Genomic DNA, 15,685 nt, shown 5'->3' with positions numbered 1-15,685 from the left:
CACATGTCCTAAGGGTAAGCCATGCATGCCAAAGCTAAGAAAATGAGAACGGGTAGTCTGGGAGGACTGGGCACTTAAATACTAGTAATATTCAATTGGGAAGTTGGATAGGGAATTAAAAGGGAGAAAAGTTTTGTTGACTTCATAATTCTTCAAAAAGTTTTGTTGACTTCATAATTCTTCATAATGTATGCCAGTGGATCTACAGATTACTCCTGCCTGAAATCAGGGTTGCAAGTTGCAAGTAGGAATGGAGCACAGTGGTTGCCCAACTCCCAGAGAAGTTCAAGTATGATTTGTCCTCCTAGTCACTAGAAATAGCAACCAGACCTCTCCCTGGACACACTTACTACCTCAAGACCTTCCTTCCTCAAGGTGAAAACTAGCCCATGTTGCAGTTCCCCAAATGGAGTTGGTTACTGTGAAACGGAACAAATCTGGGAGATTTAGACAGATGATGTACGGGAAACGGGAAAACTAAATGGAGGTCATGCCCTTTGCTTTCTCTCCCTGCAGCCGAGGTCATCTGTAAGCTGCTCCCCCTCCCCAACCCCCCTTCCCGCATGAATATATGAGCAAGAGCACAGACACACTATACTAGTTACTGAACCTCTCTGTCACTCTCCCTGCTCTCACTTACAGTTCAAAACAGGTGCTAGGTAAGAACAAAAGTTTATAATGGAATACATTTTAACTTACTAGTGCTAGTCAATAAAATAGTCCTTTTTCTGAATTCAGTCTCTCAATTGATTTCTCTATCTCACCCTGCAGTGACTGTTATTTGCATCTGGGGAGACACATGACTATATTTATATTACTTGTTCAATAAATTTCCCAGAGGAGGAGAACCAAGGCCTGTTACTTTGACAGTTTCCCAGATCTCTGAGCACTGATTTGGAATTTAGATGATCCAGCCTGCAGGGCATTCCATTTCTGCCCTTCATAATGTAGGTTTCTAATGACTCCTGATTGTTATAATACAGTCCTACCTGAAACACTTGAATGGATTCCCATGGCTCTTTGAATAAAGAACAACCTGGAAAAATGCCTACAGACTTTGCCTGCACTGTCCCTTCCCCGTGTACCTTGCCCCACCTTATAACACTCTGGCATGTGCTCTCTCTGCTGCAGCCCCAATGGCTTCTTTTGAGTCCTCACAATTTCTTCTGCGACAGGGTCTTTGCTCCTGAACCCAGTGTCTGAACCTTTCTGTCACTCTCCCTGCTCTCACGCCTTCTCATCTGGTTAGCTGTCTCTCACCTGCACATCCCAGGGAAGCTTCTCCACTGTGATATGCTCTATAGCAATTACTACAGGTATAATTTTACAATCATTTGTGTGATTCCTTAATTAATTTTTATTCCACCCTAGCTTGCAGAATCAGTAAAGATGTATGGAGGGAAGGAAGGAAGGAAGGAAGGAAGGAAGGAAGGAAGGAAGGAAGGAAGGGAGGAAGGAAGGAAGGAAAGGGAAGAAAGAAGGAAGGGGGGAAGGAAGGGAGAAAGGAAAAAAGAGGGAGGAAGGAAAGAAAGGATGTATGTAAATGTAATTCTTTCTAACTACATAGGAAGGTAAATTTTTTCTAATATAGGAAAAGCACTTCCATATTCTAACTCTGAATCATTAAAATTATTACCAATACTTAAGAGTATCTACCAGCCACTTAGTACTGAACTGTACCTCTCGTTGGCATTATTTTATTTAACCCTTCTAATGGTCCCATGACACAGCCCTATAATTAATCTTATTTTATAAAAGAAAAAGTTGGGGCCTAGAGAGGCCAAGCAACTTGCCTAATGTCACAAGGTAGAAAGTGGTGGAGTAGAGTTTCAGACTCAGAGATGTCTGACTCCATAGTCAATGCTCATTAATTTCCATGCCAGAAAATTCAAAGTAATGGGGAATTAAGTGGCATTAGAAGATATGGCAGTTGGTGTTCCTGGAATGTCTCTAATAGCTTCCCAGAAGCTAATGAAATAAACATTTCTACCTCAGCAAGAGCACATACCTGGGAAAGGGAAGGCGGGAGGGGCACATGAAAGGCACAGTGGCCACTTGGAAAGAGTTCCTGTTGACAAACTTCTACTCACCAATCCTAAAAGAGTACTCAGCTCAGACAAGTTTCACTTGGACGTAGTCAAGCTGAGATTTAACCTTTAACTGCATTAAACATGGAAGAACAGGATAAAGACATGGATTTGGGATTTTGTGATGACTTAGCATGATTTCAACCCAAGGAAAATTCACCTTCTCTGTGGCTGTCTTTATGTGGCCTTACCTGAATCCTATTTCCTTTAAAACTGTATTCCTCCTGGCGAAATTCACCTCTGAGAAATTGCATGTGTTTTCAGTTAGGCATTAAGTAAGAGTGACTGCATTAGAGGTCAGGGACCTAGATTCTTATTTTATCTCTTTAATACTCTACAATGAAATTGGCCAGGTCATGTATATACTCCATACTTCAATGTGTAAAATAGGTGTGGTGCATATTACCTGGCCTACATGTATCACAGCATAGTCAGAACAATCAAATGAAGCAAGGCAAATGGGATCGTTTCACAAGCCAGGAACACCCATCCCATCTGATACTGGTTATTGTTATTATAGTGAGGGTTCCTCCCATCCTAGACCCACCCAATGCAAGAGAAGCCTTAGAGTCACACAGAAACACAAGATGGAGAGGTAGTGAATCATTTTTAAAATGAAAGGATGACAGACTTTCCCCAGATGAGAGGCTCATTAGTCACAATCGAGAAAATGATTCCTCTGGTTGCAACAACTAAGACTCAGGAGTCACCCTCAAGGTCTGACTGTATTCACTCCCCTGGGCCCAGCTTTGAGAGCACAGGCTGGAGGAAGAGGAGAGAGCCAAAGGTTCTAGTTGCCAAACGTTTGATTAACCAAGTGAGTACACAATTATCCTGGTTGGAAATTATGCCAAATATAAGTATACAAATGAAGCAATAAGTATTGCATAATCAGTATATTATAAAAAACTTTCTTTTTTTTTTTTTAAATATATTTTATTGATTTTTTACAGAGAGGAAGGGAGAGAGATAGAGAGTTAGAAACATCGATGAGAGAGAAACATCGATCAGCTGCCTCCTGCACACCCCCCACTGGGGATGTGCCCGCAACCCAGGTACATGCCCTTGACCGGAATCGAACCTGGGACCTTTCAGTCCGCAGGCCGACGCTCTATCCACTGAGCCAAACCGGTTCTGGCTAAAAAACTTTCTTGACTATCTCCCTGCTAATCACCTAATCATCAACTCTAAAGATGCAGAAAATATAGGAGCTTGAACCTAAACTCTACTGAGGGCACGAATATGCTCAGGTATTTTTCCTTTCTCAACATTATTTATGAAAGTTTGTAAGCAGACAGCAATGTTGAAAGAATTTTACAGTGAGCATCAGTATAGCCATCGCCTAAATTTCAACTTGAACACCTTAGCAAACTTTTTTTCATTTACTATCTATCCATCCACTTATTAATTCCCTTATTTTTTATGCATTTGAAAATAAATTTCTAGGAGCTGACTTTTAAAAATAAACCTCAGATTATGCAAACAACAAAATATATCTCTTCTCTTCAATAAAGAATTGGTGAAAATTGTGTAGCAGCTTCATCTTTGAGGGAATTTTTAGGAAATTTTGCTTCATTATGGGACTAAAACATAGTTAACTTTCTGCAAAATCAATTATTAACTCAAAATAGAATAAACCTTCTCATATATACATTTATCTTTCATCATCTTTTATTTATGCATATAAATATTTATCTTCATTATTCTCTTTCATCTAGCAACATTTATTGAGCACTTACCAGGTGTCAGACACTGGTGATGTGAACAAGAGGGACAGGAGCCAGCCTCTTGAAGCTTACATTTCAATGGAGAAGACAGTCAATAAACAAGTAAATAGAACAAAAATCAAGGTTATTATATATCCTATATAATAAAAGGCTAATATGCAAATCGACCAAACAGCAGAATGATTGCTATGATGTGCACTGACCACCAGGGGGCAGACGCTCAATGCAGAAGCTGCCCCTTGGTGGTCAGTGTGCTCCCACAGGGGGAGCGTTGCTCAGCCTCTCCTGCCTCTGTGGCAGCGCTAAGGATGTCCAACTGCCTAAGCCATCAGTTGGACATCCCCCAAGGGCTCCCAGACTGCGAGAGGGTGCAGGACGGGCTGAGGGATCCCCCCTGTGTGCATGAATTTCGTGCACTGGGCCTCTAGTAAAGAAAATAAAATGATATTGTGAGAGAATAATAAGCAGAGAACTAGTTTGGGTAAAGGGATCTGGGGAAGGTGAACTTGAGAAGAATGTGAAGAAGCCTGCTCTGAGATCCTGATGAGCAAGATCATTAGAAGCAAAGTCCTGAGGCAGGAACAAGATTCTGTGCTAAGAACAGAATAGTAGGTGTTTATTACTAGGAAAACTTGCAAGGAGCAGGTTTTTCCCTCACTGTCAATTAACATCATTTCTTCATAAGTGTGTTTTGCCATGGCTTTTCAGCAGCAATCAAAAGTAATTTTCTCTTATTTGTGTGAGCATTGTTTTCTCTGGGAAGTCTTCTCAGATTTAAATGAACAGGTTAATTCTCCATTTATAAGCTCTTATGGCCTGTGCACCTCACAAATTTTATTTATTTCTGCCTGCACACCCACTAGACTGAAAACTCCATGAGGACTATGACCTTGATGCTGTTATTCAACATTTTACCACCAGAAGCAGTCCATTGCTTATCATTAAGTAAGTGTCCAACAGATGTTTTAATAAATAATTAATTAGTTAGAATAATGGTAGGTAGGCTTGGAAAGTTAAATGGGGTTTATATTGAAAACAAATCTGCAATGCTAGATTGGAAAGTATATGCTTGGTTAGTAGACTAGATGGGTTCACAGAGAATTTCAAGCTGGAGAGAGGGGGGGATTGGAATTGGGCTCTGGAAAGAACCATCTTGAAATCATACAAAAGAAAGTTTTGAAAAGTGGGTGGCATGGAGGTGGGAGACCAGCAAGGTGACTGTTGCAACAACCTGGGTAAGAGATCATGAGAACCTGGAAGAAATAGAAAGAAACAGAAAGAAATAGATGGAGACAGGTGTGGAGCCTGGATCTATGGAACATGGTAAGTAACTCAAGGTAAGTGTTTTTCTTTTCTTTATTGTAAGAAACCTAAAGATAATGCAAAGTTTACATATTATAGGCGGTGACATTAACTAAGGACAGAAAAGTAGAAGATGGAACAAAAGGGAAGAGTTGCTTTTAAACATCTTGAGTTTATAGTATTGAAAGAAAACCTAAGTGGAGATGCCAAACAAGTAATTGGAGAAAATCCCTTCTGGACCTTGTAAAGGAAATAAAGGAAAAATTATACTAACTTGGACATACTCTCCAGAGAGATAACAAAGAAAGAAAGTAGAGGGAGAGACTTGATTTGACAGAGAATTTTAAAAATGTTCCCAATGTAGAGTAGGGGGAGAAAGTGAGCCAGAAAAAATAATGATTAGCTGAGTCCTAGCAAAAAATAGAAGAGAAGATATGAGGCAGAAGGTGGGAGAGGAGAAGGTTTAGAAAAGTGGATAATGAGCAAAGTCAAGTATGGAGAGAAGGCATTATGGAACAAAGTCTATTTAATTTTGCTTTGTTTGGTTTGCAAAAGTTGAATTGGGTTCATCTCAAGAAGGAACTAAACATCCAGGCTGGAGTATATGTACTGGACATGTCATCACCATCTTCTAAAAACATTCTATTGCTAATGTTTGAAAATTTGTCATCATTTTAATAAACAGAGAGAAAGACTTCATATTTCAATTCCATGAAAAAATTTCTGTAATGACACAAACATAAATGAGAATGTTTATATGAAATATAAGGGTAAGGGTAAATGGAACAGGATGCTCATCCCACAAGATGACCCACCCAGAACTATGGCTGCCCAAGCCCCATCCAGCTAAACTGAAAAATGAGGGAATCAATATTCAGCATGACAGGATGTCCCAGAAGACAGGTTGGAAAGTTCTGGTCTACCCCACCTCAAGGGACATGTCTGGAGACTAGTCCTACAGCCAGAGACAGTAACCAACCACTTCAGCTATAACATTTACTAAAAGACGAATCCACCATATCAGTTAGTAAATAACCACTACCTTCTTCCTTAGGTTCCTGTCCCCCTGATGCCCAGCCCCTCTGCCAGGACACACCTCTTCACTGCCTCAGAATGGGGATAATTGGGTTGGTAGGTAGGGGGTACTTTTTCATACCTATTTTTTAAAAATTGTTTTTTATTGATTTCAGAGAGGAAGGGAGAGGGAGCGAGAGATAGAAACATCAATGATGAGAGAATCATTGTTCGGCTACCTCCTGCATGCCCCCTACTGGGGATCAAGCCCACAACGCGGCATCTGGCCTGACCAGGAATTGAACCGTGACCTCCTGCTTCATAGATCGACACTCAACCACTGAGCCACATTGGCTGGACTTTTTTATATCTTTTAAGTCCTGTTCAGTGTAATGATAAAGCAGCTTATTTACAAAAGACAAAATAATATTTAACCTCTAGGCCTCAGCTGATTTGAGTTTGATGATTTCAATGTGGCCTACAAAATCTCCCAATTAAGAGCAACAACAGAAATCACAAAATGTCACTACCTAGTAATGAAAACAGTAAATAATCTTCCTCCTCATGACAAGCATTCCAAAAATTTTTGGTAATTGCTGCCCAGAAGCCAAGTGTCATTCTGATGCTCTCTGTTCAGTATGGGGACCAGAAAAATGCCTAAGTGGATGGAATTGTTAAGGCCTGTAACTTGAAACCCTTTGCTCAGGCAATTGAAAAAGGTTGCCCAAGAGCAATTTGGATCCCCTTCTCATTGGGACAGACCCAAACATTGACTCACACCAAGAGAATTCTAGTACGTGCATTCTGATACATGATTTATTGGGGAAAGAACTGGGCAGAGCTGAAGAGACAAGAAAGTGAGGCTGCCCTAAGCCACAGTGGGGTGTTTCTAGAGCCCTGAACTTGGGTTTTAATAGTTACACATCTACTTCCAACTAACCATGTGATCATGAGATTGTCCTTTCCTCTCTAGAAATTATCCCCTTTATTCATTGATGATGAGTGAAATACAAGGAATGTGAGCTGTGGTGGTTTGGTTTCCATTTGCCTTTGCAGCAAGCTCCCTGCATTACCATGTGCCCCATGCTGCTGAGGGGGCTCCATGGGATTGTTTACTGTGTTATCAGCTATTGAAAAGTTCTCTAAAGAGGCCCAAGAAATCCAGTCTTTGTCTCCTTAGGCTCCTCTGTACCCCTGTTAGCAGCTTTTCAGCATTTTCAGTTTTGACAAGGTTCTTTATGCCTTTGAAACTCGTTTTATGTTTATGTTTCAATTACACTGAGGATTGTTTCTGTTGGTTTGGGGAATGTCTTATCTGATTTATCTGCACTTCATTTTAACCTATTCAGTCTTCTCTATCACAGTTAAATGGCACCACCATTCACACAATTGATCAGATCCAAAATTTAGGAGTCAGACTTCATTTCTCTCTTTCTTTTACTTCCTAAATTCAAACCAAAATCAATTCCTTTAAAGGCTGCCTTCTCAAAATAGCATAATTAAAGTACCATTGTCTCCATTTCCCTTATATTACTCTAGTCAAGCCACTATTATCCTTCAATCAAAAAACCACAGAGTCTCATATATGGGCTCTTGATTTTCATTCTTGCTCTTTTAATCTATACTCCAGGCAGCAGCAAGAGCAATCTGTCCAGTGCAATGATCTAATGTCACTTCCTCTGCTTAAGCTACAATGACTTCCTATCATACCCCGAGGCCTTATATGATAAGATCCTTGCTGGGTCTCTGATCCAATGTGTATGTAACAGGTTCCCCTTCAGTCCCTCCAGGCTGCTTTCTTGTCCTTGGCATCACACAAGCAAGCTCAAGCTAATTGCCATCTTTACCCTCAGTAGGGTTTGCTTTCCCCACTGTATCATCCCTTAAGGAGGCTTTTCCTGGCTGAGGTGGTCTCCTCTCAGGCACCTTCACTTCACAGTATTGTATTTTCTTTATAGCAGAAATTGTCTTGCTTATTAGTGAATTCTTTGTTTGCAGTGTGTTCTCCACACACACAAAGATGCAAATTCCATGAGTCATGTCCATATGTTCTTGATTCCTATGTGTCTCAAGTGCCTAGAACAGTGCCTGGCACATAGTAGATGCTAATAATATCTATTGCCTTGACATAAAACATTTAACATAGAATCGCTGAATTTATGTGTTTTCTTAAGAAGACAGAAGATTCTGGTTCTTTTTAAACTTTGGGTCTGGCTCAGCCTGATGAATGAGATCTCCAATTCTGTATTCAAATTGACTTATTTGAATTCCATGTTGTACTATGCATGTAGTCATGCCTGACTCACTTCACATCTCTGAGCCTCAGCTCCTTTCTCTATAAAATTCACACACTAACAGTACTTACTCCATCGGGTTGTGTGTAGATTAAACAAGACAATCAATACATGTAAAACCTATCAGCCCAATGCCTTGGAATGGCAAACCCTCAATAAACATTATTACTATTACTGATGCTGGTTTTGTACTCTGAGTAGTCATCACTGTAAAGTAGAAGGGGTAGATTTCTCTATCAGAGATCATGCCTTTCATTTACATACATTCATTTATTTATTCCATGAAGATTTGGATGCGAACTAATTCCGGACACCATGCGAGGCATGGCCTACCTACACAAATACTAATAAGTATGCTTGCCTTCAAGGAGCTCACCATGCCAAGCAAACAAGTGATTCAAATTCGTATTAGACCATGGGATAATGGATAGACATATGCCCATAGGCTATGGGAAGAAAAGGGAAAAGATCTAAGTCACAGGGGGTGGGGAGAGAATGATGCCCATTTCTCTGAACCAAAAGTCAAAGGATGAGTACATGCATATGCATTTGGTCTACAATACCACTGAGGCAGCCATGTCTGGTTCATTAGCCCTATTATAAAATGAAGAAACCGAGGTTTGGAGTAAGCGGAAGATCCAGTGTGCAAAATCTAAGATCTGCCCCTGGTTGGCGATATGGTCCCTAAGCTTGTGGAATTAAACAAGGCAAAATGTCCCTAAAGGACAGAAACTTGAAAAAAAATTGTTTTTGCTAATGGTCTCAACTGGGACACTCAATACTGCACACTCAGCTCAGCCCCAGTGTCTGAGATTCTCAAGGGAATAGGTCTTAATCCCACAGCCCTCAAAAATAAATCCCTCATTTATAGCCAAAACAAAAACATCACCTTGAAGCAAATGTAGAAAGAGATATTATACCATAAATATTACTTTGTTAGAAATGTAACTCTTGGTATATTTTTCTAAGCAGACATTCACTATAGTGTCTGGAAAGACAATCCATGCCTGGAAGTTGGAAAATACACCAGGAATTTTATTTTTGGTTCTTTGCAGACTTCAGAAAATCCTCCTCCAGAAACTCAAAAGTGGAAACAGTAGCAGGAGCTGCTGAAGGGTGAGTGGAGAGCACTTTGGACATTCAACAATGTCCTAAAACAGTGGTCGGCAAACTGCGACTCACGAGCCACATGCGGCTCTTTGGTCCCTCGAGTATGGCCACGAAGTTTCAATCGCACTGTATGTGCGTGCCCGCACGTGGTATTTTGTGGAAGAGCCACACTCAAGGGGCCACAGTTTGCCGACCACTGTCCTAAAACAATGTCTCAGATATTGCCAATGCTCAGTAAAGGTTTTGCAACTTAAAGTATTCATCTCAGTTACCAGCTAACACTTTGGGAAAGGGAGAAGTCAGGTCTAGACTCAGGATTTACTTTGCTTAAGAATATCTTTGAGTAGACAGACCAGTGGTGGCCAGGGGTCAGAGGGTGAGGAAAATAAGAAGATATTGGTCAAAGGATACAAACTTCCAATAATAAGATGTATAAGTTCTGGGATCTAATGTACAGCATGGTGACTATAATTAACAACACTGTATTGTGTACTTGAAAGTTGCTGTAAGAGTAGAGTTTAAATGTTCTTATCATAACAACAACTGTGTTAGGTGAAGGTTGTAATAACAAACTTTAACATGGTAAACATTTTGCAATAGATCCATGTATCAAATTATCACATTGCACACCTTATACTTACACAATGTTATATGTCACTTACATCTCAATATGAAAGCTGGGGGGAAATAGAATATATCTGAAAGAGACATAGGAAAAGTCTGTTGTGATTTAATAGAGAAAATGCTGCTAATTAGAGCAACACTCCCTAAGTATATATAATGTAAGTCCCTATTGTGTCTTTCCCTTACCTCGTTCAAAGTACTTTCTCTGCTTGGAGTTGCCTTCCCTGGCTATATAGATCTCCAATTTATATAATCCCAAGCATATTCCTAGACCCAATTTTAACATTACTTATTTCAAGGAAGGTTTCTCTGGCAAGGTCCTTCTAACAATATGAGATCTTTCCTCTAAAGCCAAACAGCATTTGATCTGTATCTCCTTTTGGACACTATTCACTCTGACTTTGTCACAGAGAATCACTATAACAATTGAACTTGAAGACTGTGGGTATAACTAATTCACTATTTTAGACCATAAGTCTGTGAACATTGTTTTTAACACCTGAGATGCTCAATTTATTTTTCCCCTTTGGACTTAATTTACCTCTTTAGAACCTAAAATAGTACTACTCTTGTTTCTTTAATGTCTTATCAAGAAGGTAAGGCTTCGAGTTAATAAAACTGGCAGCAATTTGACTTGCTGAGAGATGATATGCTGTAACTTGTGCTTAACAACAATCTAAGGGTGTAAAATACATACAAAAATAGTTAACAATTATAAAAAGGCACAGAAATATAAATAAACACATGCAACAAATAGCTATAGATATAAAATGCCACTAATACCATTGAAGTCCTGGTATTATATGTAATGTCGTCAGTCAGTCAATAGCTCTTTTCCTCAGCATTATGTTTCTAAGTTTTGGGCTAAGAAATGTAGTTCTTGTAATTTATTTTTCCTAATGCATAATATTCTATTGTTTTCTATACCATTATTTATTTAACCATTAGTTGTTTAATTTCTTTTCAATTTTTGTCTAGTATGTAACCACATGGCTCAATTTATCATTTTAAAATCCAATTTGACAATCTTTGAATTTTAATGATGAGTTTAGTCCATTTATATTTATTTTCCTTACTAATTTATTTGGATTTATTTATGCCTTCTTAGGTGATTTCTATTTATCTTGATATTTTCTATTATTTGTTTCCTCTCCCCTACTGTGTTAATCTGGATTGGTTGACTTTAAAATTTCATTTATTCTTCTAAACCTAAAAAATTCAGTTTTATCTTTTGTAATTATTGAAAATATATACATATAAGTAAAAGTCTAAGGACAAGAATTTTAGAACTCGATAAACCTAATGAACCCTCCAACCTAACATATTAGTTTTTGCTGATATGTTTAGTTTATCACTTCCCCATGGACAATATTATTATTTTGTACTCTATTTATTCCTGTTTTTCCATATGTTTCCCAATGTCTGCACTCATTTCTTTTTGCTTCTGAGACTTCCTTCAGAGTGTATTCCTCTTTTCTGAATAACAGTCTTTAGAAGCATCTTCAGTGCACAACTCTTGATGGTAAACTCTCTTCATTGTCTTGTATGAAAACATCTTTATAATCTATGTTTTTCATTAGATTTTTAAATATAAAACCTTCATAACAATTATAAATATAGTACAAGGAATTCTGGTATACACTTCACCTAGATTAACCAATTCTTTTTCTGTTCATTTTGCTTTATCTCCACATGGACAAATTTCAAGAGTTTGAACCAGGATTAAACTGATAAATGACTGAGAAAAACTATAGGTTGTTGAAAGGGTTCAAGTCCTATTTTAGCATTGCTTTACAATATTAAATGTATATATCTGTTTAATTTGGTAAAAACATGTTTTAATCTATGTTTCTTAGAATCACACATATTAGAGGTCCGTCTTCTATGAAATCTTTAGAAAATGAATGCATGGCTCAGATATCACTTTTATTGGGGTGGTTCATTCTTGAGAAAATAGAGGAAGTGTTTACTAAGCAATAAATCCTATTGTGAATGTTTGCCTGAAAATCCAATACAAAAAAAAATGTGACATGAAATGCAAGAGGCTTTCTTCTTTCAATAAGTCCTAAACATTTCCCTTCTTTTCTTTATTCTCCTCTGGGTCCTTTCTAGCCATGACACAAGAAAATAGCACTGAAGCGACTGAGTTCTTTCTTCTAGGATTTGGTGCCCAACACAAGTTTCGGTATGCTCTCTTCGTTGTATTTCTGGTCATCTATGTGACCTCTATGGTGGGTAATATCGGAATGATTCTGCTCATCAAGACAGATTCCAGACTTCGAACACCCATGTACTTCTTCCTACAACATTTGGCTTTCGTTGATATCTGCTATACCTCTGCTATCACTCCCAAGATGCTGCAGAACTTCATAGTAGGAAATATATCAATATCATTCAGGGGCTGTGTTATGCAATTACTGGTTTACGCAACATTCGCGACCAGTGACTGTTACCTCCTGGCGGCTATGGCAGTGGACCGTTATGTGGCCATCTGTAACCCACTTCACTATCCCATTGTCATGTCCCGAAGAGTCTGCATCCATTTGGTAGCTGGCTCATACGTCATGGGCTCCCTAAATGCCTCTGTGCACACAGGTTTTACATTTTCATTGTCCTTCTGCAAGTCCAATGCCATCAATCACTTCTTTTGTGATGTTCCACCAATCCTCGCCCTTTCATGCTCCAACACTGACATCAACATTAGGCTACTTGCTGTCTTTGTGGGATTTAACTTGATGTCCACTGTGCTGGTTGTCATCTTTTCCTACATCTCTATCATGGTTGCCATCCTAAAGATGTCTTCTACCACAGGGAGGAAAAAAGCCTTCTCCACGTGTGCCTCCCACCTGACAACAGTCACCATTTTCTATGGGACTCTATCATACATGTACCTACAGCCTCATTCTAGCAATTTCCAGGAGAATATGAAAGTGGCTTCTATATGTTATGGCATTATGATTCCCATGTTGAACCCCCTGATCTATAGTTTGAGGAATAAGGAAGTAAAGGAAGCTCTAAAAGTGATGGGGGAAAAGATCCTCTAGATTAGACCCCAATTCAGCACATCAAGGCATCCAGTAAAGATGTTTGACCACCATGTAATGTTTCTGAAATTGGAAACACATTCACAACTTAAAAAAATGCTACCTCTTTCAATAGATAAGTTCTTAGAATATGGAAAATATCTAAACATCTCATGAGACTAATTTTCCCTTAAGTATAGTTTGAGAAACATATTTCATACTACCCATGAAGAAGGGCTTTATTTAAATTATTTAAAATATTAAGAAGTGTGTATGGACTTTGCAAAATACTTAGTTGTTTCAAATATTTTGGCTATGTTCTTAAAGACCAGAAAACTCCAATGTTGTATATAATTAATTTTAAAACTCAATTTCATTATTCCCCATTCATTTTAACAAGTTCTCTAACTTGTCTACAAAGAGGCTTCACATATGTTCTGTTCTAATTGTTGCATAAATCCAAATATAAAATAAACTGATTTGAAAACACCATATGTGTTAGGCTATTATGCTTTCTACCTAATAATCCCCTATTAGTTACATTCTCTAGTACTTAAAAACACATTTTTATATGATGTTATGATTTATTTTTTTATATTAGTTACCCACTTTATTCTTAATGTATCTCTTTCTTGCATAAAGTAGGAAACTTCTAGAAACACTTTTGATATCTGTCTCCATTAGAGGTAGAAAATCTAGAATGGCCCTAGCTGGTTTGGCTCAGTGGATAGAGCATCGGCCTATGGACTGAAGGGTCTAGGGTTCAATTCCGGTCAAAGGCACATGCCCAGATTTCAGGCTCAATCCCCAGTAGGGGGCTTGCAGGAGGCAGCCAATCAATGATTCCCTCCCATCACTGATGTTTCTATCTCTCTCTTCCTCACTGAAATCAATAAAAATATATTTTTAAAAAAATCTAGAACGTAAATAGTTCTAAAAATGTAAACAATGGTCATTCATTTATGAAAGGCATGCCTGATCATTTTAGTCCAAATGAATAACTTTAAACGATAGGAATTTAATGAAAAGTTGAAGGGAAGCAAAGAGCCCATTGAATCAGGAAGATAGACTTGATTTTAAAAAAAAACAAAGCCTTAGTTGATAGGTTGAAGGTAAATGATGGAAACTCCCACATGAATCTCGAGATGCCATGCTAGCAAGATGAAAGAGAAAGCTTCAGTTTAAATAACACCAGCCAGTGTAATGCACTGATGAGAAAAATGTACTGTTAAATAACAGCATAGGAGAATTGGGCAAGAGATGAAGATACGTTTTTTCAAATATGCTATCCTACTTAAATTCTAAGAGAAGATAAATAATTTGAAGTCAGTGTAAGATTACCAGAATCTCCCCAGCAAAGACTCTCTTTCTAAAGGAAGATATCTTCTGTCCAAGGAAGGTCCAATTATCTCAAAGATCAGGCCCAGGGACTATAGCTGGGGGGTCATCATAAGGTAGACAGAGGATATCCTGAGGCCCTAGAGGGAGAAATTGGAGACTAATGGTGACTATAGTTGAAACTCTATATCATATGTTTGAAATTTGCTCAAAGGGTAAATTTTAAGCACTGTCACCATAAAGAAAGGAAGGAAGGAAGGAAGGAAGGAAGGAAGGAAGGAAGGAAGGAAGGAAGGAAGGAAGGAAGGAAGGAAATGGTGACTCTGTAAGGTGAGGGATATGTTAATGAGCTTCAATGTGGTGATCATTCCACAATGTATACTTATATCTAAACATCAACTTGTATACCTTAAAGATATATAAATTTTGTCAATTGTATCTCATAGCCAGAGAGGAAAGATAATAAAACAGAGAAAAATTTAGTACAAGTTAGGAACTCTATCTGGCTAATTGGAAATAGGGCACAAAGTGGAGTGTCACATTAGTATTCCGCATTCAATACTGAGATGAAAGAAATCCCAAAAGGAAATAAACTCTGTGACAAATGGACAAAAGGAGTGACATTTCTGAGACATATGTGAAGGAAGAAACGGATGATTTGGGTTTGTTATCATGTCTGCAAGAGACAATCTTCCTTTCTGACATCATAGAGAGAAGTAACGGCCTGATGTTGCATAATCGTACATTGTTTCATAAATCAACAGCTACAGTTTAGGCCAGTGGTAGGCAAACCCCGGCTCACGAGCCACAAGCAGCTCTTTGGCCCCTTGAGTGTGGCTCTTTCACAAAATACCACGTGTGGGCACGCACCTACAGTGCAATTGAAACTTCGTGGCCCATGCGCAGAAGTTGGTTTTCAGCCTGGGCGAGTCTATTTTGAAGAATCATGCACGAGTTGAGGATGGGAGAGTTGGAAGGGGTCGACCTCAGCGAATGTACCTCAATCAGATTGAGGAGGTTTTTAGCAAAGGCCAGCTTAGGAGGACCCTAATTAAGTTAATAACAATGTGCCTGCCTATATAGTTTAAGTTTAAAAAATTTGGCTCTCAAAAGAAATTTCAATCGTTATACTGTTGATATTCCGCTCTGTTGACTAATGAGTTTGC

The 15,685-nt window shown here is 38.6% G+C and overlaps 1 protein-coding gene across 6 annotated transcripts; it reads left to right on the top strand.

The window, feature by feature from the left end:
• The first annotated feature begins 197 nt into the window (after positions 1-197).
• Positions 198-13,670, top strand: LOC102421478 (putative olfactory receptor 5AK3). 6 transcript variants are annotated; one of them, XM_014458539.2, is made up of 4 exons: positions 198-1,316; positions 4,678-4,759; positions 6,171-6,247; positions 12,271-13,670. In XM_014458539.2, the coding sequence occupies exon 4, from the start codon at positions 12,273-12,275 to the stop codon at positions 13,200-13,202; it is 930 nt and encodes a 309-aa protein (XP_014314025.1). In that variant the 5' UTR covers positions 198-1,316; positions 4,678-4,759; positions 6,171-6,247; positions 12,271-12,272; the 3' UTR covers positions 13,203-13,670. The 6 variants fall into 6 exon arrangements, with proteins under 6 accessions (XP_014314025.1, XP_023612357.1, XP_023612356.1 ...); XM_023756589.1 differs by lacking the exon at positions 6,171-6,247 and adding an exon at positions 3,830-3,916; XM_023756588.1 differs by lacking the exon at positions 6,171-6,247 and adding an exon at positions 3,534-3,916.
• The last annotated feature ends 2,015 nt before the right edge of the window (positions 13,671-15,685 follow it).

Source organism: Myotis lucifugus, unplaced genomic scaffold (assembly GCF_000147115.1).
Source record: "Myotis lucifugus unplaced genomic scaffold, Myoluc2.0 scaffold_97, whole genome shotgun sequence".
Taxonomy (NCBI): Eukaryota; Metazoa; Chordata; class Mammalia; order Chiroptera; family Vespertilionidae; genus Myotis; species Myotis lucifugus.
This window is presented reverse-complemented; position numbering and strand designations above follow the sequence as displayed.

What these genes read in the sequence shown, in the direction of transcription:
- LOC102421478 (XM_023756589.1), top strand. Translation starts at nt 3,893, where the DNA reads ATGGAGAAGACAGTCAATAAACAA. An exon ending in AGAAGACAGTCAATAAACAA is followed by an intron (nt 3,917 to 4,677) that starts GTAAATAGAACA and finishes CACACCCACTAG; the next exon opens with ACTGAAAACTCCATGAGGAC. An exon ending in AGTCCATTGCTTATCATTAA is followed by an intron (nt 4,760 to 12,270) that starts GTAAGTGTCCAA and finishes GGTCCTTTCTAG; the next exon opens with CCATGACACAAGAAAATAGC.